This window comes from Macrotis lagotis, chromosome 2, assembly GCF_037893015.1.
Source record: "Macrotis lagotis isolate mMagLag1 chromosome 2, bilby.v1.9.chrom.fasta, whole genome shotgun sequence".
NCBI classification, from domain to species: Eukaryota; Metazoa; Chordata; class Mammalia; order Peramelemorphia; family Peramelidae; genus Macrotis; species Macrotis lagotis.
In genome coordinates, this window is record NC_133659.1 from 289,456,672 (window position 1) to 289,484,464 (window position 27,793).

Below are 27,793 nucleotides of genomic sequence, written 5' to 3' on the forward strand. Positions count from 1 at the left end.
GGATACCTCTTTCATTGGAAGCTGGGTATTTTGTGGTCCTCAAACCACCCTCTGGGCACCCTCCCTCTGTCCCCATCATGATTCAGCAGTGGATAGAGAACAATGCACCTGGATGAGTGGGGCAGCCCAGAAGCCAGAGATCTTTAATTTTGTTCTGAAAAACCCATTGCTTAAGAGTCAAGTGCCACCCAAAGCAAGTTAAGTCCCAGGCAGGTACATTCCTAGGACTTCTCACAGTTTGGTCCTAGGAAAAGATGCTCCAATCAGCCTCTAAAGCAATGAAAATGAGAGAGTCTTAAAGTGGAGCTGAACTGACTGTGTTTTGGAAGAAGAGTCGATCTTGGTTTTAAATCATTCATCAACCTGTGAAGACAAGAAAGGGCGTATCACAGATGGAAGCCAAACAAAGAAAAGGGTCCAGAGATTCTGGGTGAAGAAAGTGGGTAGCAAAAAAAAAAAAAAAGATGTGATTATAAGGAGGTTTGGGTAAGGGGGCAGTTTTCAGCTCTGCTGTCTGTGGTCACTGGGTTGGCTGCCCAGGGCAAGAGGACACTGTGGGGTCTGACTAAATACACAAACACACACACACACACACACACACACACACACACACACACACACACCCTTTTTGATACATTATAGCATATAGATAGTATATCTGTATTTATATGTATCCTTTTATCCACAAAGAGGGGGGGAGGGGCTGGCCTTGAACTGGCCAGGCTGGTCTCTTGGTGATGTCATCAAGCTGCAGAATGACTTCTCCACTTCAGCCACTGACCTCATCTAAGGTTATCTGAGGGGTGATGTCATTAGCCAATGCCATTCTCAACAGAGCCTGGGGGGAGGGGCATACCTGTGATCACTATTTCCCGACGGTGTAACTGGGGGGGTGGGGGGGTCCCGGTACGGGTTCTTTTTTTCACCAGACTTTCTTCCAAGTCCTCCCCTCTCCACTCCAGCTGGGTCTCCAGGCAGGCCCGAGTTCTCAGGCACACACGTAGACACCTATAGTCTCCTTATCCTATAGCCGCGCCCGCCCAATCCTCCCAAGGAGCCGCGCAGGCTCCGCCCCATCCTCCCCGCGGCGCCAATGTACGGCGAGGGGCGGTCCCCGCCGCGGGAAGGTGGGGCCATGCTAATGAGCCGCCGGCGGTGGGCGGGGCTTCGGCGAGGACCCCGGGCAGGGCGCCGCCGCCGGTTTGTCTCCGCTTTCCCTCAGCCGCCTTCTTTCCACCTTGTCCGCTCCTCGGCGCGGCCTCCGGCGCGGCCGCGGCTCCGGCTCCTGCGGCGGGGCGCTCCCTCCCTCGCCGCCCGGCGGCTCCCCAGGCCGTGCGCCATGGCCTTACTCACCGCGGCCGCCCGGCTCCTCGGGACCAAGGTGAGTGACTGAGGCGGAGCGCGCGCCCATCTCCGGGCCGGGCGGAGGCGGCCGCCAGGCCCGCAGCTCGCGCCCCTTCCGCCGGCCCTCACGTCTTAAAGGGGCCGAGCCCTGGGCCGGCGGCCCGGGGCGCCCCGGGCCATGTGCGATCGGCCGGGCCCCCGCGGGCTGTGGGGACGGCCCCGGCCGCGCAGCGTGCGCGCGCGCGTGGGCAGGCCCGGGTGGGGGAGCCTGAGGGGCGGCTGCCTCGCCCGCACCCTTCCCGGCCCTGCGGTGCCCGCGAGCTGAAGGAAGCCGGGGCTCGGCCCGTTGTGCGGGTGAAGGTCGCGTCACCCCCTCCAGCCCGCAGCCGCGACACCCCTCAGAAACTTTGGCCCGGCTCAGGCCGCCCTTCACCGGGGAAGGGTCCCGCCTCGGAGCCCCCGCTGCCTTGCCTTGTGCGCCGCAGGGAGAGCAGCGAGCACACTAGCTGCACGCACACTAGCTGCACGCACACTAGCTGCACGCACACTAGCTGCACGCACACTAGCTGCAAGCACCCTAGCTGCAAGCACCCTAGCTGCATGCACACTAGCTGCAGTCCGGATCTCGTCTTGGGACTTCTCTAGCTAGAAAACAGTGGCCAGAAAGGAAGGTATTTGGCGACTACTCCTTCAGGCTGCCGGGGAACCTCCCGGGGAATTCAAGCAAGTATATTGGCAGAGGAAAGGGAGATGCTAAAATTAGCACTTTCCTAAGTGCTAATAAACCTCACCCATCCAGAGAATAAAATTGAGGTATTTACCTTTTAAATCTTGTGCTTTGGGAGACAAAAGTGACTTGGCTGGAATTTGGCCTTATTACACGTTTTATTTGGTAGCCTATTAAAACTTAACCCAGGAAGCCCAGACTTGGAATACAGTAGCAATTTCTTGACCCTTAAAAATGAACAACATTGAGGAAGCACTGAGAAACGGGGGTCATGTGATCCAGATTGCAAGTAGTCTTTCTTTTCTTCCCGGAAAACCTTGCAAATAATTCAGATTGCTCCATCTGATGGATCTCTCCCCTGCCTCAGTAGCCCAGAGTAATGGTACACGATTACTTTTATGTCCTGTGAGCCTCAAAAGGACATCTGACCTCAAAAATGTCCCTTCACCCTTTGAGCTTCAAGGTCAAATATAGTGTCTTCCACCAAGGTGAGATTTGAGTTGCTTTTCCCAGGAGGACCTGTCTCCTTCTGGCCAGTAATTATGGTGACTCCTTATGCCAATTCAGGCTTGGAATTTTGACCTCATCTATCTGAAATAGCTGATACCTAAAGAGTAATGTCCATCACCCCGAGTTTCTTGGTGTTTAGTGATAAAAATCTGTGAGTAACAGCTTTGTGAGGTAACTATGCCCTTCCCTGATAAGACTGACTATATCTGTATTAAATACCTTCCAGGGAATTGAAATGGTAATTCGCCTCTGGCCCCAGAAGTCACTTGTTTGGCTTTGCCACCACTATTGCCAAAAAGAATAATTTCTTGGCAGTAGGAAAAATAGCCCAAAGCTCATTGTTTCTGGGGTGTTTCCTTTTCCAATATGCTTAGATTGACTGCTTTGCTCTTGCTTGCAAATTGCCCTACTCCTGTTAGCATTTTCTGTGATTCCTAGAATGGAACCTTTAAGTTCTACATGGCACAGTGCTAAGAACATCTGGTTTGGAGTCAAAAGGACTCCTGTTCAAGACCTGGCTCTGCTCTTTTCATCTCAAAGAAAGAACATTGTCTCAAGATCTCCAGGCCTTTTTTCTTTTGTCAAGTAGATTTGGACAGGATAGAACTACATCTGTAGTTCCTTTTAGCTCTAAATCTGTGATCCTGTGAACCTGCAAAGCAAAACCACTGTTGTTGCAGTGAAACTTCTAAGGAAAAAACTTAAGTCCATCCAGTGCAGGAATGGCTCCTTGATCCGAACTTCCTCTGTCTCCTAATGGGAAGAATTGAGAAATGCTGATATAGGGAGAAATATCATGGCTAAACATACACTCTAATTTTAAACAGATTTGATTATTAAGATGTTCCTTCTTATATTGAACCAAAATTGAGTGCCATACAACCCAGTTGTCTTGGTTCTCTGCCATTTTAATTCTTCTACATGATAGCCCTTCAAATATTTGAAGACAGCTGTCATACCTTACCCTCTTGAGTATTTTTTTCATCAGGTTAAATAAAGGGTTGGAGGGAAGGACCCTATTTAGCAGTACATTTTTCTTGCCCTAATTCATAAACACCTTTGATTTATCACCAACTTTTCTCTTTCCTTAGGCCCTGAACTTCTTTCTTCCATTCTTCCAAATAACCCCCATCTCTAGGTTGATATTCTTCACTTCAAAGTCTTTGGGTTGCATTAAGGACACTTAAGAGCTCTAATTTCTTTATTATAATATTCTTTAGTTATCATGTTTGGTAACACTGCATTTCTTTTAGTTAATGTTGCAAATGTAGCTCCTATCACATAATTTTGAATATCATTTCAGAACTGCCTTCTCTAGCTTTGTTCTTTATGTCTCTTTAAAGAACCCAAAGAAAGCTCCTGGAGCAGAAGTTTGGAAACAAATATTACCAAGTGAATTTGGATTCTAGAAAACAGAAGAGTAGCATTATATTTGTTTAATTTGATTTTGATTCCTGTTACTGCAGGTAAGAAGGAAAATGCATCTCCGTGAAAGGACTTGGAGTTTAGTGCTTGAGGGGAACTCTATTTTTGGACTTTTTCTTCACAAACTATCAGTGAAACTTGACAGCAGATTGCAGAGCAGACAGTTGTGGAGTAGCACAGCATAAACCTCTGTATGGTAATGAATTCCCTGTTACTAGAGGTGTTCAGGTCTAGGATGGCAGACCCTATAGTAAGATCTGGGGGGATTTACTGGACTATGATCTCAGTAAATGGTTGGCATGTAGAAGAGAGGAATTAGACTTGTTTTGCTTAGACCCAGAGGGAAGATCGAAACTTGTTAAAAGGACACAGTTCCTAAAAATTGTTATTGTTCAGTCCTGGCCAACTCTTAATGATCCTGATGGGGTTTTCTTGTTAAAGATACTGGACTGGTGTGTGCTGTTCCCTTCTCCAGTGAGCAGAGGTTAAATGACTTGCCCAGGATCACAGCTCGTGATATCTGAGGCCATATTTGAACTCAGTTCTTCCTGACTCCAGGTCCATTGCTCTATCCCCTGAGCCATCTAGCGTTTTCTTTACTAACAAAACTATCTGAAAGTGAAATGGGCTGGCCCAAAGAGGTGATGGATTCCCTTGTTGGAGGGCTTAAAAGTGGAGAATGGATGACCATACATATAGTAGGAATAGTATGTCTTGTTCATGTATAGATTGTCCTAGTTGACTGCAGAGGTCCCATACAATTCAGAGATTTTCTGAGCCTGTATGACCACTTGTTAGGGATGCTATAGGAAGGAATTCCATCAAGGTTTTGGACCAGATGCCCTTTAAATTTCTTAACTCTGATTCTGTGCTTAAGAAAATCTCTTTCCTAGGATGTGACTCTTATCTGAAATAAGACTCAGGCCTTCAGTGCCCAGACTGAGGAGTCAGGGGAAAATGTCTAATCAACACCATTGTAAAATGCACATGCTGATTTAGTTCTTTGACCTGGTTCTGAAGAGAGAAAAACCATTGTGTTGTCCTGGTTTGTTTTTCTCCTAATGAAGTTGTTCTGCTCTGGGAGCCAGATGCAGCACAAAGCTCTCCTCCTTAATTTAATAAAGAGCTATGGGAGGCAGGCCTGGCTTCTATCTTCATCTGATAAAGACTGTAAGATCTAGATTCTGCTCTATTCTAATAGTATTGAAGTCATTTGGGGCAGGGTCTGGGAAATAGAAGGCAAATGGGAAGAACTGCACAATCTCCTGTCTGTTTTTTTTTAATCTCCTGTAAAGAAGAGGTCTAAACTTTGGAATCTCCTTGAACACTGAATACTAACAGAGCCAAAGGAGAGATGGTTTGTTGTTAAAAGGATTTCTTCTTTTAGTTTCCCTTAGTATAAATGAGATTGTTTTCTCAAATTTCTATTAGAGTTGTCTCAGACCTCTGTAGGACAAATTTCTCATGCCAAGGAAAGGAGTCTGGAGGGTTGATTGACAGATATGACTTGTACCAGCAAGAAATTGACCTGTTGGGTGAGGTGAATGAATAGATGTCCATCTCACCTGCTGACAGCTGTAGTACAATGACTTTCCACATGATCTGTACCCAGTACCCTGTGCCCAGGGGCTGGGGAAGAGGGGCAGATTGTCAGACCTCAGACACACTTCCTTCAGAATTGTAGGGGAAAGGGCAGAATGGCTGAAATGTTCCTTTGCTTCTGATAACACTTTGAGACAGCTTTTACAGGGTCAGATAGCAATCTCCGCCAAGTAAAATGGAATAGATTCATGCAGTGTGTCTTGGGGAACATCCCATTTATTGTTTTAAAATTTTTTATTTTTAATAATCTTTTATTTTCCCCAATAACATGTTAAAACTATTTAATATTTTTAAATTAATATTTTATTTGCTTTCTAATTATATACAATAGTAGTTTCTACCCATCATATTAGAGATAGCAAAATTATATAATACATAAGACAATTTTATAAAAAAAAAATTGAAGGTAATAGACTTTGGTCTTTGTTTATACTTTAGTCCTTTAGTTCTTTGGATACAGATGGTATTCTCCATCTCAGGTGCTCTAAAATAGTCCCTGATTATTGCATTGGTGGAATGAGCAAGTCCAATAAGATTGATCATCACCTCCCTGTTTCCATTAGGCTGTACGATGTTCTTCTGGTTCTGCTCATCTCACTCAGCATCAGTTCATCCAAGCTTCTTTAAATTCCCATCCCTCTTGGTTTCTAGTAGAAATAGTATTCCATAACATACGTATACCACAATTTGTTCAGCCATTCCCCAATTGATGGACACTCACTTGATTTCCAATTCTTTGCTACCACAAACAGGACTGAAAACATCCCATTTCTGAACCAGTTCATTTTTTTCCTATGTAGTGGGCATTGCCTGTGGAGATTAATAGGCAGTTGAGATCAATTCCTTGGTATATTATATGTATCTTCTTTTCTCTGAGGATCTTCCTTCTATGAGACACAATTTACTAGGAAAATTGGGGATGAACTTCTGTTCCCTAGAGGATCCTATGAACTTGGAAGCAATGGTCCTCTAAACCCTGATAAGCCCTTTCCTTGAGACAAGATAGTAAAACAACATCATTCCTCACTCCATAACAATAAAGAGCACCATGCTACTGTGTAGTGAGGCAGTGAATAGCTAGCCAGATTTCAGCATCAAAAAGACTCAAATGTAAGTCTGACATCTGGCTATGTGATCACTGCAAGTCACTTAGCCTCTCATACACCAGGGCAACTTTCTGAGACTATAAGTTATAGAACAGTTGTCAGTCTGAATTGGTGGCTGAAATTTCCTCACCACCACCCTGTTTACTCCTGCCCCCCACCCTGAAGAAACCCACATCATTTTATAATAGATTACATTTTTCAAAACATATTCATCTATTGTCTCATTTGTTCCTGCTGATAGTCCTGTGAGGAGTTGGGAAGTGGAGACCCAGATAAGGAAATGGAAATAAAGTGATATTTTTACCTCACAACTCGAGTAAGGAAAGCCTCACCTGAACAACTAAAAAACAACTATAGCTGACAGACCAGCCTGGCAGGTTGGACTAGATAACCTCTACAATCTTTGTAAATAGTTCTGTGAGGTAGGCAGTACAGATGATGTGATCCCCATTTTATAAGATGAGAAAAATGAAGCTGTGATAGGCCAGAGCTTCTCTCAATAAATGTGGACCTAAACAAGCCAAGGCAGTGGTACAGTGTTGTTATAAGTTTTCCAATTCTAGGCCTGTGATCCCATGAACTCTTAGACATGACCATGTAAGCTTCACTCAACAAATGAATACAAAGCTGAACAAAGCACCTGAGGACTGATTTACATTTTCTTATTGGGAAGAGTTGTGTGTATTGGGGTGGGGGGGATTGGGAAAGGTTTACCAGCAGGTGACAACAGGGTGTATCCTGTAGATGAGGGTGACTAGAGTGGAAGCATAGAGGCAGGTGGAGTGTGCTATCTGTGACCTTGAAAAATTCACTTCAGTTATGAACCCCAATTTCCTTATCTTTAAAATGAGGAAATTAGACTTAATCTTTAAAGTACCTTCACTTCTGACAACCCAGTGACTACCTGGGGCTTAGTGTCTTACCTTAGCCAAGGTCATGGAGGAGGGACTTTAGTTTAAAGTAGGTATGCTTTCCTCAGCTTTCTCCTCACACCCTACTGTGGAGCTGAAGTTAACCTTGGAGGCTAATAGGAAAAGTTGAAGGGGACACCTAGGAGTCCATTGGCTTACAAACTGAATTTTGCCTGGGGGGGAGGAGCACATTGGTGCTGATTAATCCTAGTAACATATCTGCTTTCCTGTTTGAAGTGGGTGTACCTCCTTCCCCACCCCAGCAGGAAAAGAGTATGTGGTGGATTCAAGCCAATATTTGCCCAGAATTCTTTGAATTTTGAGGAGGGCTTGATCATTCCTTTCCTCATTTTTTTTGGAATTAAATGCCTGAGGTTTTCTGGACACCTTAAGATCTTAGAATCACTGTATTTTTCTAGTGCACTTTCTATCTGTAAAGTTTTTGTAAGCAATAATCACAATGTATTATGCTCCTTACCTCCCATGAAGAAGTAGTGGGCTTAGCAGTTGTGTCAGACTTTAATAAGGTTTTCCCCCCCCCTAAGATTCATTGTCTTGGATAGCTGCCAGTCTGAAAAAAACCAGGGTAAAATACATTTGTTGTAGCAGTGGGCAGTTAGTAATGTAATGTAAAAGTAATGTAAAATATTGCAAATGTTGCCGGCGCCAGTCCATTGCCTCAGTTTTACTTTGAATTTTCTTGCTTCCAGAGAGATTGAGGTGGAATGGTAAAATGGCATGATGTCCAGGAAATGAACCAGAAGGCATCAGTATAAATTAAAAAAACATAGTATTGCCTTGGTTTGTTTAGAAAAGTAAATGGATATTAAGGGTCTGAATTTGGAGGAGAAACTGGACATAAAGAAGTAATTGAGAAAGGGTTAGCTAAACTGTTACTAAACTGTATTCAGTGTTCACTTTCTCTAAGTATATGAGAATAGCTATTATTAGTATTCTTTGGGAAGGGGGAAAATGTCTTAAGTTAATTCTGAATAAGTTTATTGAGGAAAATGTTGATGAGGTGGGTATTGATCATGCTGTTGGTAGAAATTATAGTTACTAGTCCCTAATTCCCAAATTTTCATTTTGGCTCAAAGACTCAATCAAATGCTCTTTTCATTCTAAGTCTAAAATATTATCAGGAAATCATTTGGCTATCCACATTTTTCCTCAGTTGTGGAACAGCCTGAGAGATTCTAGATTTTTTTCTTTCCCTGAAAGTGAAAGCAGTTTGAGGGGAGGGGGGCAATCGGATCCTTTTTGATAGAATAAATGACCAATGAAAATTATAAATAATTGCTTCACCAGCAGTTCTAAGGACTTTGCTGTTATTTTCTCAATGCAATAAGTAGGAGCATTGACTAGTCTAGTAGGTTTTTGGAGTTGACTTAATGAATTTGGCTGGTCACTAGTCCTATGCTTTTCCTTTCCAAAAGTCCCTCCCTACTGTGTGTAGCAAAGCCCTGACCTAGAGTCCAGAGACAGAAACTGCCTCTCTTCAGTGAATACTAATAGGGCTGCTGCTTCTTCAGACCTAGTACTTCAGGGGTTGTTTCCTAGCTGGTTAGGTTGCAATTCTTTTACATTTTTCTCATGTCCAGTCTATTTTCAGGATGCCAAACTCAGATTGGGAAGAAGACGTGATGTCACTTTTGTCTAACTCTTTAATTTCTCAAGATTGGCACAGTATTCTGGCAGAGACACTTGATACTCAGTTCTTTCCTTTTCTTGTTTTCTCTTGTAGAATGCATCCTGTCTTGTTCTTGCTGTCCGACATGCCAGTGCTGCTTCTTCAGTAAGTTTTGGGGGACAATGGAACTCCACTTGATCATTATTGATTCGAGCATTAATAAATGGTTGAAATTAGATAAATGAGCCTCATACCTGTCCTATGTTACTTACTTTCCATATCCCTGTGGAGCAGGAATCACATCTGTGACTCCCCCCCCCCCCTTTTTTACTCCAAAAATTCCTGATTACTTTGTAACAAGTTGTGGCCTCTAATTTTCTTAACATCAAATTCTTTTCTGAGGTAATTGAGTATAAATGTACAATTTCTGCCACATTTAAGATGTTTTTTAAAACAAATATTTACACATTGATTCATTTGAACTTACTATCTTATGTGGTGTGAAATGTGGGACTAACCTTTTTGCCCTATTTGTTTAATTTTCTCAACAGTATTGAACAGTAATTGCTTTCCCTCAATGTTTTGTAATCTTAAGCTAATCAAACATTAGTCTCTTGTATTAGGTTCTATTTCTGGATTGTTTTAATGATCTTTTTAAAAATTCACTAATTTTTTATAATTTAGGTTACATTTTTGAAAAAATAACAAGGCATGTTCCCATTTTTATTTATTCCCCTTAATTGCTTTGTTTATAATTTTATATAATTCTATAAAGTATCCCATTATCATTTGGATTAGTATATATCCTTTGATCACTTAACCTCTGATTAGCTCAGTTTTGTCAACTATAAAGTGGGAATCACAACATCTACCTTGCTGGATTGTTTGAGGATCAAATGAGATAAGAGTCTCTATATAAATGCTTGTTCTTTTCCCTTTCTCTTGACCATCAGTTTCTTCGTCTGTTCATTAATTAGTACTTTGGTGTAATGCCCTAAACTGGATTTCTATGCTGGAAAGTGCTTGGTAAGCCTTAAGCACCATATAATTATGGGATTAATACCTGCCCCCTTTTTTTTTTTTTTTTTTTTTTTTGGAAATAGCATTTATCTATCTTGTAGGAATGAAGATTAACTTCAGAGACATTGTAGTATACACAAAAGCTTAGGGTAGGGAGACCAACTATGGGAGAGAAATACACTTTATGTTGGGGTTTGCCCTGATTTGAATCATTTGCTTTGGTAGATAAATATGTGTTTTGGTTCTGAAAGAGGGATATTTGACACAAGTTCATTAGGTTTCTAAATCTTAGCCTCTACATCTTTCCTCCTAGAATCTAAAGGATGTCCTTAGTGACATGATACCTAAGGAGCAAACCAGAATCAAGAACTTCAGGCAACAGCATGGCAAGACTGTGGTGGGGCAGATCACTGTGGACATGGTGAGAGCTATGGGTGCTACATTGGAAGAATGGGTGCTGTCTAGATGCCTCCAGCCCTATATAACAATCTTGATGCTAAGCTAAGTCAAATCCTTAGAAGAGAGGAGAAATACATTTATTCGCTTACTTTTCAGCTCCTTATAACCATCCTTTCTCTAGAGTTTCTACTTTGCTTATGAGATGATGAGGATAAGGATATTATCTACTGTAAACCTTAATGATATCTCCCAGTCCATTCAGATGTATAGTCTGAACAGACCAGAAAATCACTTCACTCACCCCAAACCTCATCCTTATATAGATTTTATTCTGTTCTCTTTAGGAATTGGGGGGGGGGGGTTTCTATTTTTAAAAAAAAGGCACCTGGAGGCAGGAGCATTGAGGGGTCTAGATAATATCACTTCTGAACTAACTTTAGATTCTGAAATTAGGATTCTTTTAGCCCTTCATTTCTACTCTCACCATTCTACATGGAGGCAGCACTTACCTTCCATTTGAAGGCTCTTTGGAAAATCATTTTGGTCTTCATTACATGGCTGGGTGGGGATTGGGGAACACCTTTATTTTCTGAGAAGTTTTCACAGAACAAGTTTGAGTCATGCTCATTTTTGCTTCTGTTTATCTCTTTAGATGTATGGTGGCATGAGGGGTATGAAAGGATTAATATATGAAACATCCGTTTTGGACCCTGATGAGGTAAACTTCTCTTAAGTCAACGTCATTGAGTAAATGGGCAGAGATCTGAATAAGGTGCAGCATAGAAATAATACTTGCTCTTGTGATCTGGTTGGGTAGTCAGACTTACAAGTACATTAATGAGCTGAAGGCCTTGTTAGAAAAGCTAATAAAGAGACCCATCTAGTCTGAGAATAAAGTCTGTAACATCAAAGTACTTGGTGTCATCTCTTTTTCAAACTGACAATACCAATTCTCATTCTTCTTTCAAGGGTATTCGTTTCCGTGGCTACAGTATCCCAGAGTGCCAGAAGTTGCTCCCTAAGGTCAAGGGAGGGGAAGAACCCCTTCCCGAGGGTTTATTCTGGCTGCTTGTGACCGGACAAATTCCAAATGAGGAACAGGTAAAGCAAGAGGATACAACCCCACCTTTCATAGACACAGGCAATATACTTTGCCTTTCCCCTTTCCTTTTTCTCTTTATACTGGACACTTAATCCTGATCTGGGTGGTTGTGAGGACAAGACAAGGGGACAGAATAAAGTATGAGATCTACTATTTAAGTGGAAGGGTTAGGGTTATCTTTAACATTCTTTGGTAAGCTATTACTATCTCCCCCTCTATCCTGTCTTTATCTTCTTTTCATTCCCATGTCATGCACATTGTTTCCTTATCTCCAGGTGAATTGGCTCTCCAAAGAATGGGCAAAACGAGCTGCTCTGCCCTCCCATGTGGTCACCATGTTGGACAACTTCCCTACTAATCTGCATCCAATGTCTCAACTCAGTGCAGCTATCACTGCCCTTAATAGTGAGAGTAACTTCGCTAGGGCTTATGCTGAAGGCATCAATCGGGCCAAATACTGGGAGGTAAGATAACTGGTGTGAAATGAGATTCCTCATTTGAGGAATGGAAGTATGGAGGTGAGGTCTAGTAAAGGAAATGAATTTGGGAGCCTTGGAGGAGTGAGTTTTCTTGACATCTATCAGGGTTCTGAGTAAAACCAGAGTCTTTTCCTCTTTTTTTCCTCCTCAGTAACTAGATAGTTTGTTATCCTGCCTCATTGGATCTCAGACTCTGCTATTGCACTAGAGCTAATCTCTTTAAGGGACTAGTTTCCAATAAGTCAAAAATCCTGACTTCTGAAGGAGAAAAGGAATATGCAAAGGAAGAGAGAGCCCAAGAGCAAATGGCCTATATTTCCGAAAAGGACAAGCCCTGTTTGTTTTAAATTACGGTTCTCTTAATTGGAAAGATTTTTTTCATATGGCTATTAACAGTTTAGATTTCTTCCTCTTGCAAACTGATTATTCATATTCTTTGACAGTGTGTAAATTAGGGGGGTGGCTCTTATTTTTATAAATTTAAGCCTTAAAAGTGAAAATTTTTTTTGTTAGGTTTTTGCAAGGCAAATGGGGTTAAGTGGCTTGCCCAAGGCCACACAGCTAGGTAATAATATTAAGTATCTGAGGCAGATCTGAACTCAGGTACTCCTGACTCCAGGGCCGGTGCCACCTAGCTGCCCCAAAGTGAAATCTTCATTAGCCCAGTGGATAGAGCACCGGCCCTGGAGTCAGGAGTACCTGAGTTCAGATCTGCCTCAGATACTTAATATTATTACCTAGCTGTGTGGCCTTGCGCAAGCCAATTAACCATCATTTGCCTTGCAAAAACCTAAAAAAAAAAAAAAAAATCTCTCCCAGTTAACTTTCAGGTTTTAGCTGCATTAGTTTTTGTTGTGCAAAACTTTTTTTAATATTTATGTAATCAAAATTATTTACTTCTGAATGTTATAACTGTTCCACTGATTGACTTTTTTTTCTTAACCTATAAGAAATGGTTTTGATAATTATTGCTTTTTTGGTAAAGTTGAGATCTGTTGCTGCTAGGCCCCCCCCTTCCCTTTTTTTCATTATTTTCCTTGAGATTCTTGGCTTTTTGGTCCCTCCAGATAAATTTTGATTTTTTTTAAACCTTTCTATAAAGGTATTTTGATGTCAGTGAATAAATAAATTTTACAGTACCCTTAATATTGCTGAGTTGATTTCCTCATTGGGAACAGGGAATAATGATAGCCTCATTATTGTTGTAAAAAATCAAATAAGATGATTACATTTGAAAGTGCTTTGAGAATTACAAAGCTGTTATACAAATATAAAATGGTATTATTGTAATTGTCTTGTACCCACTGTCAGAACTCAGAACTGAATATGATATTCTATGTTTTGTCTAATTAATGTAGTCAGTCACTTCCCTTGCTCTAGTACTGTATTTATGTTAATGCAGCCCAAAGTTATGTGAAGTTTTGAGATTATTTTTGGTTACTATATAAGCTTTTGTGGTAAGCTAAGCTCCAAGTCTTTTTTACAGATGAGCTAATTTCTAGGCATGTTTTCCTTATATAATTTAATCATTTTCAACCTAAGTAGTTGGTTTTACATTTATTACCCAAATTTAATCTTATTATATTCAGTTTATTCTTTTAGGGTCTGATTTTTGTCAGGGTCTGTTTTTGTTTCCCATCTGGCTTATTGTCATCCAAAATGCTTAATCAGCATTTTTTGAGCACCATCACTTCTAGGTCTCTAATGATCATATAATTCAAATTTCTTTATCCTTTCCACAAGGATACAATTGAATGACCACCAGATGTTTTTGGGGTTTTTTTTTTTTAATTTTGGTGAAACCTAGATATTATCTCTTAAATGTAGTGGATCCATGCTGCCTCCTACTGATCATTACATCTCTTCCTGAATAGACAAATGTATTCTAGAATTTTGCTAGGATTGATGTCAACCTTACTGAACTGTAGTTTTTTCAAAAGCTACTTTTTTGGAGGGAGGGGGAATGAGACATCTGTAGGCATATCTCCTAGGTAAATCATGGGTGATGACACTGACTGACAAAGCTCCTGCTCTGTGCCAGGCACTTTCATTTGGTCCTCACAGCAATCCTGAGAGTGAGGTTATTACCCTTATTTTGCAAATGAAGAAACTGAGGCAGGTAAAGTTTATTAAGTGCATTATTGAGTATATGAGACTAGACTTGAAATTCGGGTGTTCCTAATTCCTGGACAACAAATATCAGAATTTTATACTTTGGGCGGTTCTAGATCTTATGAAAAGAATTAAGAGCATGACTCTTTCTGGACCTTTGGTTTGGTTGTGTTTGATATCATATTGGTGACAGCTTTTATCATCCATCTAAAGGATGCCTGGGTGACTGAATTTTTCACTTTGTTGACTACTGCTTCACATGAGTATGCTGAGTGGGAAAATGACAGCTTTCACTTTTATTATGTTTTTACCTCATAAACGTTTCTAATTATGTCTAACCTCCCAAACCCAAGCAGAGTAGTAGAGCCTTCCCTTGCAACAAATATTAAAGAACATTTCAGCAAAGTCATCCAATGAATAAATACATTGCCTCCACCCATGTTTGCCATGTTTCATGTATTAGTCTCCCAACTCTGCAGCAAAATAGGGAAGAGGATCCTTCTCAAGAACTGGGCCTAGTTTTAATTATTATACAGTGTGAAGTTTCTTTTTTCCTTTCTCTTGTTGTAGTCATGGTAAATGTCCGAGACTTCACATATTTGTCTGTTTTTAAATGCATTCATGTGCCATAGTAGCTATTCACCTACTTTGTTTGCAGTTCCTTGCTATCACAAAAACTGCTTTAATATTTGCCAAAATATATGGAAACTCTGACTACCATCTTGGAAGTTATGCCCAGCAGTAGAATCTCTGGATCAAAAGTTTTTTAGTAGCTTTCTTTGAATAATTATAATTTGCTTTGGTAGTTGAAACAATTCACGATTGTAACTATAAATGAAGGACCACCATGCATTTTTCTCCCAATTTTTTTTCATGATGTCATCATTTCTATTTGTTTAGCATTTCATTGACATTTCAAACTTACTATATCTCCTGCATATAAAAAAGTCATGGGGCGGCTAGGTGGCGCAGTGGATAAAGCACCAGCCTTGGAGTCAGGAGTACCTGGGTTCAAATCCGGTCTCAGACACTTAACAATTACTTAGCTGTGTGGCCTTGGGCAAGCCACTTAACCCCATTTGCCTGGCAAAAACCTAAAAAAAAAAAAAAAAAGTCATACCAGCTTTGTTCCTTTATGAAGATGTAACGGTTAAGTGAAATTACGTAAGTATATAACTTGCCTTCATTTTAATGATAGGAAGATAAGTCAGAATACTGATAATCACCTTGGTCAGCCTATGATAGCTTGGAAGTTGTTGAATTTACCCATATAGCCAGCATCAGTTAATATTAGCAAGTTTTGTGAATATAATATGCTGTGTATCTGATGTGTAATAGAGATCATATTTTGGGGGACAGATAGGTGGCACAGTGAATAGAGCACCGACCCTGCAGTCAGGAGGAGTTCAAATCTGGCCTCAGACACTTAATAATTACCTAGCTATGTGACCTTGAGCAAGCCACTTAACTCCATTGTCTTAAATAAATAAAAAAAATTCAGATTTTTGCAAGGCAGTGGGGTTATTAAGTGGCTTGCCCAAGGTCACACAGCTAGGTAATTGTTAAGTGTCTGAGGCCGGATTTGAACTCAGGTCCTCCTGACTGCAGGGTCGGTGCTCTATTATTCACTGTACCACCTAGCCACCCCCCTAAATAAAAATTTTTTGAACATCATATTGTTATATGCTAGTGTCCCAGTATCATCTCTGCTTGCTTTTATTTATTTTTGCAGCCAGGTAGCTTCACAATGCTATTAAGTGTCAAGTCACTATGGCTGGATTTGAACTCAGATCTTCCTGATCCTAGGGCAGGTGCTCTGTCTTCACTTGTATCATCTAACTGGGCCCCCCCTCTCGTTTTTAAAGATTTACTGTTCTTGCTTTCCGATAGAAGTGATAACAGGGCATTTTCCCTTAAGTGACATTTTTAGAAATTCATTCTTTGACGCTTCTTATTCAGTAATGGAAGTGTTGGTTAATAATTGGCCTTTCTATACACATTCTTTATGATAAAAGTGATCATTTATCCTTGGCAAGTTTTTTTAAGCCAGGGGGGATGAGGAGTACATGGGGTTCTGTCTATAAATCTCTTGTTAAATAGTAGATTTGCTAAATCCAGTCTTTGACTCATTGGTATTTGTGAATATCCTAATTCAGGTTTACATAACTACTCTTCTTCCTTAAGAACTTGTTAGAAATCAGCTAATATTTCTGACTTTTTAACTCAAGTAACTTGTTAATTTCAGCTAAGCTCTCCTTGAACCAATTGTGATAAGACAATAGTAGTTTAATGAATTGTAGGCATTATTTGTTTATTTAGGTTTTTTTTTTTTTATATTTTCTAAGGCAGTGGGGTTAAGTGGCTTGCCCAAGGCCACATGGCTATGTAATTATTAAGTGTCTGAGGCTGGATTTGAACTCAGGTACTTCTGACTCCAAGGCCAATATTCTATCCACTGCACTACCTAGCCACCCATTAGGTATATTTTCTTACTCCTTAGAATTAAATTAAGCTATATTGTATTATCACTTTTGGTATCAAACAGTAGTCATTATAGAATCTTGTGTCCCAATCCCTATATAGAATTCCAAAGGCCTTTCCCTCAAAGATCTTACAATCTAATTGAAACAAGATTATCATGAAATAGCTAGAAAATAGGTATATTAATATAATGAGTGTGACTTACAGTAGTTCAGTAAAGGAATTCAATATATCAGGCAATGTTTGAAGTTTGGTTGTTTTTTTTTTTTTTTTTTTGCAAGGCAGGTTTAAGTAACTTGCCCAAAGTCACACAGCCAGGTGATTTTAATTGTCTGAGACTAGATTTGAACTCAAGTCCTTCTGACTCCAGGGCCCATACTCTATCCACTGTGTCACATAGCTGCCCTCAGGCAACATTTTGACACAATCAACAAATACCATTATTGCAATAATAATCTAAATATCCCACAAGTATAATTGTGCAACAATTATGTCAAGATGTCATTTCTTGGCCCTCAAATAGCATCATTGAATGAAGATAAAACATGAAATTGATGCTTGTGATGATGTTTTGGCACAAGAGTTGAATAACATGTTGCTCTTGCCATTTCCTATCCCCCTTATTGTTGTCTTTTCTTCATTTTTTTTTTAAACTTAAGTATGTAAGAAAAAGAAATTATTAGAATTACTTGGGGTTAACTTATACCACTGAAAGTTTTTTGGTTGCATAGTCTCTTGAGATAAGATGGTACCATGAGGATATCCTTATCCAGCTCTCTGAAGATAATAAATACCTCCTTTTCCTTTTCTTTACCTTCCCCCTCCCAAGCTGATTTATGAAGACTGCATGGATCTCATTGCCAAGCTACCTTGTGTTGCAGCAAAGATCTACCGGAATCTATATCGAGAAGGCAGCAGCATTGGGGCTATAGACACCAAACTTGACTGGTCCCATAACTTCACCAGCATGTTGGGCTACAATGATGCCCAGTTCACTGAGCTCATGCGCTTATACCTCACAATCCATAGGTGAGCCAGACTTGGGTACCAAGGATCTGGATTTGCAGAAAATTTTGGAAAAAGTCACTCAAAACTCACATATTGTTTCAAGGAAAGGGCTGTGGGCAGGAAGAAACCTAAAACCTGGATCCAGGGATTTATAGTGGTTATTACAAAAAAGGTCAAAGGGAGGGAATCAAAAGTTATCCCAAGAGTTGTTGGAAAGGCACTAAGGTTATTATTTCCACAGTCTTCTGCCTTCATTCTTTGCCAACACCCCCAACTTCTGTACATAAGTGTTATGGATATACTGACCTGATTTTTCTTATTTTCCCCAGTGACCATGAAGGTGGCAATGTAAGTGCCCATACTAGCCATCTGGTGGGCAGTGCTCTTTCAGATCCCTATCTGTCCTTTGCAGCTGCCATGAATGGTCTGGCTGGGCCACTTCATGGATTAGCCAACCAGGTAAAAGCAGAATCTGTTGGCTTCTGGCTCTTGTACTTTCACAATTCCTGGTCCTCTTAACTGTCTCCTTCTAACCTCTTGCCCCTGTCAAACTATTCATAGGAAGTACTCGTCTGGCTGACACATTTGCAGAAAGAAGTTGGCAAAGAGGTATCTGATGAAAAATTGCGTGAATACATCTGGAACACACTCAATTCAGGCAGGGTAAGCAAAGCACTCATGTCAAGATGAGAAGAATATCAAATCTAGATTTTCTAGATCAGTTAGATAGGAGAAGAAAAGGACTTCTAGCCTTTCCTCACATCCAAGACAATAGAGTTGAGCATGTGTCTAAACTTCTCATCGATTGGTGGTTTTTCATTGCCTACTTTGAAGATTTTGGGAAAGGGAATGGGAGTTCTTCTCTAGAGGTACTGATTAGCTTTTACACCCTTTATAGGTAGTACCTGGCTATGGCCATGCTGTATTAAGAAAAACTGATCCGAGGTATACCTGTCAGCGAGAATTTGCTTTGAAACATCTGCCTAATGATCCCATGTTTAAACTGGTGGCTCAACTCTATAAGATTGTACCTGATGTCCTTTTGGAGCAGGGCAAAGCCAAGAATCCTTGGCCCAATGTAGATGCCCATAGTGGGGTGCTTCTGCAGGTAAGCATTTTCTCTGTTACCATACCCCCCCCCCAAATTTCTCTTGCTGGATGGTCATATCAAATGTCCTGGTGCTCACCTCCCCCAATCAAATATCTGATCATCCCAAAAGCAAATTCTCCAGGCTATTTCCCCAATTCTCTTCCACTCACTTTCCAAAATCTTTGTAACAATATCCACAGCAGGCACTCCCCACCTAATTTCCAACTTTGAGGCATTTAAGCCAGTGCTTGTTAAAAGGAAAACTAAAACCCTGGATCAGTCACCAAACCCCACTTTCTGTTCATTGTCAGCCCTAATCCTCATCCTAAACCCTGTTTTGTTTGTCTTTCTACCCTGCAGTACTACGGCATGACAGAGATGAATTACTACACGGTTCTCTTTGGGGTTTCACGGGCACTGGGGGTGCTGGCACAGCTGATTTGGAGCAGAGCCCTGGGCTTCCCCCTAGAGAGGCCCAAGTCTATGAGCACAGATGGCTTGATGAAGTTTGTAAACTCCAAGTCAGGGTAAAGATGGGGACTGGGCAGGGCAGGAAGGGGGACGAGAATGCCTATGGAGTGAGGAGACTTCTAAGCCAGACAGTACATACTTTCTTGTTTTTGTTTAGGGGGCCTTTAAAGATTTAGGATTAAATTATATTTGAGGCACTGACACTTAAGTTTGAGGTTATTTAAAATGTAAATTAAGATTTTTTTAAAAAAGGATAGATGAGACTATCCCCTAACCAGTCCTTCTCCCCAGCCCAGTATAGGAGTTGTCCATTGACTTGTAGATTGAACAAGACTAATACAGATCTGGGCCAGGATGGGGCCCCCTGCCTCATCTAGAGTGGAAGCCTAGGGTATGCCCTGCCCCAACAGGGTCAGTGTTGGTTACAGGGAATTTGTATTCACTTCACTTTGGAGATTTAAGGTTTTGTTTTACTTAGCCTACCCCCAACCCCAACAAACACTTCCCCAAAAGTAGGCCAAAAACCAGAACCCTGGCCCCCAAAATCATTTTCCATAGGAATCATGTTGGGAGTGTCAGCACCAACCCCAAACACATTTACATACAACCTGGTGCTCCCCTCCCCTCCCCCCAATGCCTGAGTTGTTAGTTCCAAAGGGCATTTTCTGCCATCAGTTAGAACAGAGGCAATAGCATTTATTAAGATTGACACCAGGGAGTTGAACTTGGTTTTGTTGTTTATTTCTCCTTTGGAAGATGAGGTCTTGGGATACCTTACCTTTCACTATTTTAAAGGAATTTCTCCTTCATGCAGACTTAATATACTTGTTACTCCCTGGGCTGAAAGAGTTTTGGACTTTAAATACTGGGGACTTCTCTCATCCTTCATTTTGTATATACCACTGGTTTTGGCCTCTTCCTCTGTTAGTCTGTGTCTGTCTCACCCTCTCACCCCCCCACCCCCTTTACTGTGAACTGTGTTCACATCCAGATAGACAGAACCAGGCCACAAACCTCTAACCACTTGTTTTTCCATACGTATTTTAAAGAGCAGGAGCCTGAAAATGGCCCAGCATGCTGTCTTTATGGTATGCCCACAGGGATAATTTTTTTCCTAAAACTTGGAAGTGACAATGACTTGAAAATAGATTTGATCCTGTTAGTAATTAGTCCCCAGGGCTTAGGGCATTATTAATATAAGTAACACACACAACACAAACTTGTTTATCTGTGTCATCCTGCTTCCAGCACCCCTCCCCCCAAACATGGTTCATTGTTTAGAGTCCCATTTGCACAGGTTTTTCAGTGATTCAGAATGCTCTGCTGCCTCTTCTTTAAGAAAGGACTGAAATACACTCCTCTCACTGTCTTCCCCTTCATCCAACCCCTCCAATCCTGCCTGTGTTTGTGTGGATCTCCTGTCCCTAGAACCAAGCTTTTGAGATGGACATAGTATCTATGAACCCCTGGGTAACTGTCAGAGAGTCCTGTTGCAGACTTCAGGTTGTTCTGTATAAAACAAAATAAATGTTTTTATTAACAAAAGCTGGATCTTGATGTCATTCATATGAGCCATAGAGATAAAAGGTAAAGACTTAGCAGGGGTTTTCATATCTTCCTTTAGTGTCAGGAACTCTTAGAATAGTAATTTCCAACTTGTTAGCAAGCCTTACGACTCTTCGGAGAAGATACCATAGGTTGTCAGAAAGGAATCCATAGGAAAACTACTGTCTTGTGTGAGGGGGTGAGCATGGGTGGCTATTAAGTTTTTTGGACAGTAATTCTCAACCTTCTTTCCCTCTCACCTAACTCACTGAGAAGAGTTAAATGAGGGGTGAGGGGATGATAGTTCTGCCGTACTGCCAGAAATTGTCTAGTATCAAAATGCTAAAAGTATCTTTTGGGGAGGGAAGGAGTGCTTTAAATTAACTCTTTGTAAGATTATTATTAGTGCTAGTGAATTGTTTAGTGATCAATAGTGAAATGATGGATTATTTTACAAAGGAAAGAACAGGTTCAGGAAACTAAGTAGGTAGTGTTGGAGGTGGTATTGGAACTCAGGTCTTCTGTTTCCCAGTGGGGATCCAAGGTGAACTTTGTTCAGTATTTTGATAACTTGATTTTATTTTCCTTTGTACTCATGTGGATTTTATATTTTTGCATTTGAAGACATCATTCTAGGAAAATATCCATAGGATTCTATACCATAATGGCAGAGATGGGCCATCACACGCAAAAAATTCTAAAGGCTTTTCTTCCTAGCTCAGGTTTGAGACCAGGCTTGGTTCCTGAGCTGAATCCCTTCTCACTTGTGCAACTAACTCGACCCTTCCCCCACTAGTTTCCTGCTACAACTGACCTTCTGAAGAGAGGCTATAAATAGTGAAGAAGGGGAATGTGGGGCTATAGTTAGCAGGGACGCTGTGTCCAAAGAGGCTGTTGTACAAGGCTACCTTTTCCCCCACTGAATTTTCTTCCTGCCCTGTATTCCCTATCTAAGAAGCATTACAAAACCAAATCCACACAATTGGTTTATTGGCTCTTCATCCAAACACTCAGCCCAGAAAGGGACAGGCTAGAAGTAAGTGCAGCTTTACTCAAAGCCTCCCCTCTATTCTGGAAGGGGGGTGGGGGGGACTGACATCTTACATATATTAGCCAAGGGGGAAAATTTTCCTTTTCTGGAAAGCAAATTTTTAGATAGAACCTCAGATACGTGAATTCCAAACTGGAAGTCATTTTTCTCTCTGAGGCTTCTTTATCAAGACAATTAGGACAGCCACTCTCTCCTTAGCTCCTTAACAAGAGAGAGAGGAACAGCATAATACAGTTTTACTGGGACCTGGGATTGCTTTACCCTTCCAGAGACACTGAGGTACCCTAAGTTAGGGAACGGAGCCCTAGCTCACAAGACATGATCATAGATATAAAATCTCAGCAATTCTGAGTCCAGTTTCCAGAAGGAAACAGACATAAGATTCAGTTCCTGGAGTCAGGCTACCTAACTCTTGGGGGGATCTCCCTTACCCCTCAACATCTCCTAATTGAGGAGCTCACCCCAGATTCTTGAGTTCTCTCTCCCTGGAGAGCCAGAAATTAGGGCAAGGGAGTAGGGAGGCAGACATAAACAAGACTTGCCCCAGAGGATGAAGCACGGATCAAACAAAATAAATAAGTTATGGGGCTGGTCTCAAGTATGGTGCACCTCATGGAACATGAGTTCACGGGGGATGGCTGTCTCTGGACCAAACTTCATGGCTGCTCGTCGCTCAAAGGCAGCAACATTCTGTTTCACAACCTCATCGAAGAACATGGTAGCCAGCTGAGAGTGGAGCAGTGATCGAAACTCAAAGGAAATCTAGGGATGGGGGCAAAAGGAGACAGAAACCCTCACTTTAATATGGATAACTTCCTTGAACATACTTAATGATGCTAGTCCAAAAAAAAAAAACCTTTTAACCCTGTTTCCATTCAGAGTACACAGTAACCATTCAAAAACCACAGACCATGCAGTAGGTAGGGCAGAAGTGACATCAAACATGGGGCATCCCCCTAGGAAGCACGAAAAGGTAGCCTGGGTCAGAGAATAGCTTCTATTTATGTTTACTATATATGCCAGGCACTATGTCAGGTCCTTTGCAGTTATCTTCACAATAATTCAATTTACAGATGAGGAAACAGGCAAATGAATTATAGGATTATACATTTAGTATCTTGAGACTGGATCAAGAACTTCAGTCCTGACTTTTAAGTCCAGCGCTAATAGAAACAAGGATGACCTGATGACTACATACTGACTTTGAAAATCACAACTTAACTTGCATTTTAAAATGTATTTTGTTAAATATTTCCCAATTAGATTTTAATCTGATTCAGTTTACACTAGGGAGTTTTGTTGACATTTGGGTAGTCACTAAGGTTTTTGACACCTTTGGCCTAGGTGATCCTTGGAATTTGGCATGTAAGTGCTTAATCAATTCTTGCTGAATCGACTTGGGACTAAACTAACAGTTCTATCTACTTTTCTGGCTATAGCATCTTGACTCACCGAAAAGTCCACAGTACAAGTTCGGGAGTAGGTGGGAAGACCAGGGCTGAACCTCCAGATGGTCTCTAAATGGTTGAAGAGTTTGCCATCAGTGCAGACAGCCTGATAGAAATGGGGGGGGGGGGGTTTAAGTCTCATAATTACACTGAGCAAATTCTAAAATGTGAAATGAAAATTATGAAGCAAACATAAATTATACATTTAATGCCTTGTAACCTTATTGTCCCACCCCTTAAGTTAAGAATGGGGTAGTACCTTACCTTGACCATATGTGGTTTGACCATGGAGACAGCTGAGGTGTAACGTTCCACAACAGGTGGGAAGCCAACTTCCAACTGGGCCTTCAGGTGACCTTTTCGGCTGGATACTACTAAAGACTTCTTACACCAAGGTACAAACTCCCTATACTCCTGGACATTGGACACCACTTCAAACATTTCCTGCATTGAGTACCTGTGGGTAAATGTAGGGTAAGGGAAGGAACGGGTTCAAAGAGAGGGGTCAAAGATCTAGGTCTGAGGTCGAGTACATGCTAACTCTTACCACTGACTGTAGACACAACCCCTCCATCCTAGGATCCCGGAGATCAGGTGACCTCCCCAAACCTCAGGGGCAAATTCTCCTTATTCCAAACCAAGAGAACACATTGAAAATTAGGCCAATACGGTACTCAAAACTGGAAAAAAAAAAAAGAGGGGCAGCTAGATGGTGCAGTGGATAGGGCTGCAGTGATGTCAGGAGGACCTGAGTTCAAATTTGCCCTCAGACACAATAATGACCTAGCTGTGTGGCCTTGGGCAAGCTACTTAACCCCATTGCCTTGCAAAAAACAAAAAAAAAAATGGAAAAAAGGTTAGCTTAACATTCAGGTCCCTGGAAATAATCAAATGTCTCCTGGCAAACCAGTCCTGTGTGTCCCACTGGTAATCTTGTAGAGAAGCAAGGAAAAGGCTGTAGGGAAATGGCCCCAGGCTTGTTACTGGGCGAACAGAATTCTCTGTAGGCTTTGGTTCTAGAAGGGTCAATTCTTATTTGATCTTCAACTCTGCTCTGTGGCTGCTCCTCAGATCTCTGAAGTGAATTGTTCTATAGTCGGGGCGGGGGGGGGGGGGGGGGGGGGCGGCGTCAGGAGGCAGGGAGCCAGGGAGGCAGGGGGCCGGGCAGGCCAGGGAGGCCAAGGGAGCCAGGGCGGCAGGGGGGCCGGGGAGGCCAAGGGAGGCAGGGGGAGGCAGGGGGGCCGGGGAGGCCAGGGGGGGCAGGGGGCCCAGGGAGACCAAGGGAGGCAGGGGAGCCGGGGGAGGCAGGGGGGCCGGGGAGGCCAAGGGCGGCAGGGGGGGCAGGGGGCCCAGGGAGACCAAGGGAGGCAGGGGAGCCGGGGGAGGCAGGGGGGCCGGGCAGGCCAGGGAGGCCAAGGGCGGCAGGGGGGGCAGGGGGCCCAGGGAGACCAAGGGAGGCAGGGGGGCCGGGCAGGAGCCAGGGCGGCCAGGGGAGGCAGGGGGGCCGAGCAGGCCAGGGAGGCCAAGGGAGCCAGGGCGGCGGGGGAGGCAGGGAGGCAGGGAGGCCAAGGGAGGCAGGGGGCCCAGGGAGACCAAGGAAGGCAGGGAGGCCAGGGGGGCTAGGCAGGCCAGGGAGCCAGGGGCGGCCAGGGGAGGCCGGGGGCCCGGGGGAGACCAGGGGAGCCGGGGGAGGCAGGGGGGCCGGGGAGGCCAAGGGCGGCAGGGGGGGCAGGGGGCCCAGGGAGACCAAGGGAGGCAGAGGAGCCGGGGGAGGCAGGGGGGCCGGGCAGGCCAGGGAGGCCAAGGGCGGCAGGGGGGGCAGGGGGCCCAGGGAGACCAAGGGAGGCAGGGGGGCCGGGCAGGAGCCAGGGCGGCCAGGGGAGGCAGGGGGGCCGAGCAGGCCAGGGAGGCCAAGGGAGCCAGGGCGGCAGGGGGGGCCGGGGAGGCCAAGGGAGCCAGGGCGGCAGGGGGGGCCGGGGAGGCCAAGGGAGGCAGGGGGGCCGGGGAGGCCAAGGGAGCCAGGGCGGCAGGGGGGCCGGGGAGGCAGGGGGAGCAGGAGGCAAGGCGTCCTTCGCGCTCGGCCGGGCCCCCTCCGTTCTTTGTCTCACCCCATAATCCTGCGTTCCGAGTAGGCCTTGCGCTTGTTGGTGAAGGGGGCGGCGAAGCCCATGAAGGAGCGGCTGCGGGGCGGGCCGGCCTCGGCCCCCCAGGCCCGGGCAGCCCCGGGCAGCAGGAGGCTGCAGGAGGGCAGGAGCCTGGGGGAGAGGAAGGAGGCGGCGTCAGCCGGGCCGCGCCCCCCGGGGCTCCCCGCCCCCAGCACCAGCTGCGGCCCCCCCGGGCCCCCCGGCCAAGCGGTCACGAGTGCTAAAGGTCGGGGGCGGCCGAGGCCAGGCCGGCGCGGAGGCCAGCCCCCCCCCCCCCCCCCGCGGCCCCGGGCCCGCGCAGAGCCGCCTCACCTCATTGGCCGGAGCCCTCGGAGAGGGGGCGGGGCGGGAGGCGCGCCCGGCCGGAGGCAGCCGCAGCGCCGGGCCGCGGCGCGCGTGCCCGCGGGGAGCCGCCGCGCGCCCGCCGTCGCCATGCGCGCTCCTGCTCCTTCGGCCCGTCCTCCGGCGGCGCCTTCCCTGCGGGCTGGGAGCCGGGCCGGCTGCGGGGGAGGCCCCGGGCGAGGTCGGGCCTGGGGGGCGGGGGGCTGCGCCTCGCAGCCACTCCTCCCGCTTAGCCCTCTAGACTGAGACTGAAGCCGGCAGCCGCGGCGGCTCTAATTCGGGTCCCCGGGTCACGTCACGCCGTTGCCAGGCTACAGAGGGTGGGTGAAAGGCGAAGGCGGGACGGGGCCGCGGGGGCTTCTGGGGATGGTAGTTTCCTAGGCGTCTCCGTTAAAGGCTAGGGGTCGCCTAGCGAGCTTGAGGCCCCCACGTGGGCCCCTTGGCTCTCCTGGCTCGCCCGACCCCATGACGTCATCTAACATCGTTTGGACTTGTGGGGCTCGGGCTGGCCGCGTCGGAGGGCGACGGTCCACGGGGATGCTTCCGTCTCCTAGCGCCCTCCCAGCCCCGTCCCCTGCCAGCGCTTCACACGCCTTCACCCTCACCAGCACCTTCTGCGCTTGGCTGGTCCAGAGGCACGGGGTGCGGGGGCACGTGTCGAAGCCGGGGCTTCCATTGGGGGTGTACCTGTATGCCGCGGGAGGCTAGCCCAGGGCAGGGCCAGCCCACTGCAGCGCCGGGCAAGGCTAACCACAACTTAGTTATCCCTGCCGATTAAGCCAAGGTGTCCTTAGGTTAAAAAAACACACACAGTACCAGCCCCCTCCCTCCCCACCTGTGGCTTTTCAACTCTTTCCTTACCAGTTCCCATCTCCCTGGGACCCAGGCAAAGACCCAGGGGTATAACTTGAACATAGTCACACGGACCCTGAAAAGTACCGCTAATTAGGCATTATAGCCTCTCCTGGGAGAAAAAACAAACGCTAAAATCTCCTCTGTTCCCTTTCACCATCGAGTATTGCTGCGGTTTTACAAAATTGTAAACAGCATACGTGTGAAAATAAAGAAAATTGGCAGTCGAGGAGGAAACTAAAAGCTGTACTCCATCTGAGGGGAAAACAGGAAATCAGTAATGAACTGGTAAAAGAGAAGTGGCCCCCCAAGTCTGGGGGTACAGAGGTGAAGTAAAGCCCTTAATGACTCAGGGATAGGGGTGCACACAACATTATCCGACACCCCATCTCCGCTGCTTCAGCCCCAACCACTGTGTTGCTCCTCCGGCCGAGTCTTAGCTGGTCCACCCCTCACTACAATCCTGTAGTCAACCACTCCCCCTCCCCCCATCCTGATCTGAGCAGCTCCACAGAACACGTGATTGGTGACTACAGGAATTCCTCATTCTCAAATGGTCGAAAATGAATGAACCAAAAACCATTAAAATTCTGACTGTATGGAAAGCATTTTGTCATCCAAAGATGGAGAGATAGCAACAGGATAGTGGATGGGATCCAAATCATCTTAGTTACTCAGTGCTAGGACTACAGAAGAGGAAACAGTGCCCTGATCTCCAGTAGCTCACATTCCTTTTTTAAATAAGATTTTATTGATGTAATTTGGGTTTTTACATCATCATACTTTTTCCCTAGTACCATTCCCCTTTTACCCTCCATAGAGCTATCCCATATAACAATATTTTTTACAGAAAAGGAAAAATCAACACAACTGATCAAAACATCAGGAAAAAAAACTGAAAATATGTGTAATGTACCATACTTGTGGACCTCTTACCTTTGCAAAGAGCTGGGTAAAGAGATCTTTTCATATCTCTTCCTTTGAACTATGTTTT

At 44.2% G+C, this 27,793-nt stretch overlaps 2 protein-coding genes across 2 annotated transcripts; one reads left to right on the forward strand and one right to left on the reverse strand.

Moving 5' to 3' along the window:
• Nucleotides 1–1,175: 1,175 nt before the first annotated feature.
• CS (citrate synthase) lies at nt 1,176–20,962 on the forward strand. Its single transcript, XM_074226379.1, has 11 exons — nt 1,176–1,381; nt 9,370–9,420; nt 10,589–10,696; nt 11,327–11,392; nt 11,644–11,775; nt 12,052–12,240; nt 17,678–17,877; nt 18,186–18,315; nt 18,418–18,519; nt 18,755–18,964; nt 19,307–20,962. Exons 1-11 carry the CDS (start codon nt 1,340–1,342, stop codon nt 19,475–19,477), a joined length of 1,401 nt encoding a protein of 466 aa, XP_074082480.1. The 5' UTR covers nt 1,176–1,339; the 3' UTR covers nt 19,478–20,962.
• COQ10A (coenzyme Q10A) lies at nt 20,701–26,054 on the reverse strand. The gene is made up of 5 exons (XM_074226380.1): nt 25,918–26,054; nt 25,570–25,716; nt 23,726–23,918; nt 23,466–23,567; nt 20,701–22,775 (listed from the first exon to the last, which is right to left on the reverse strand). Exons 1-5 carry the CDS (start codon nt 26,037–26,039, stop codon nt 22,608–22,610), a joined length of 732 nt encoding a protein of 243 aa, XP_074082481.1. The 5' UTR covers nt 26,040–26,054; the 3' UTR covers nt 20,701–22,607.
• Nucleotides 26,055–27,793: the final 1,739 nt, after the last annotated feature.

Bases quoted from the DNA above. Each gene is read 5' to 3' on its own strand.
- CS (XM_074226379.1), top strand. From the start codon at position 1,340: ATGGCCTTACTCACCGCGGCCGCCCGGCTCCTCGGGACCAAG. The intron at 11,393-11,643 runs GTAAACTTCTCT...TCTTCTTTCAAG, and splicing joins CCGTTTTGGACCCTGATGAG to GGTATTCGTTTCCGTGGCTA. The intron at 11,776-12,051 runs GTAAAGCAAGAG...CCTTATCTCCAG, and splicing joins AAATTCCAAATGAGGAACAG to GTGAATTGGCTCTCCAAAGA.
- COQ10A (XM_074226380.1), bottom strand. From the start codon at position 26,039: ATGGCGACGGCGGGCGCGCGGCGGCTCCCCGCGGGCACGCGCGCCGCG. The intron at 25,717-25,917 runs GTGAGGCGGCTC...CCTCTCCCCCAG, and splicing joins CGAGGGCTCCGGCCAATGAG to GCTCCTGCCCTCCTGCAGCC. The intron at 23,919-25,569 runs GTGAGACAAAGA...ATTTACCCACAG, and splicing joins TCGGAACGCAGGATTATGGG to GTACTCAATGCAGGAAATGT.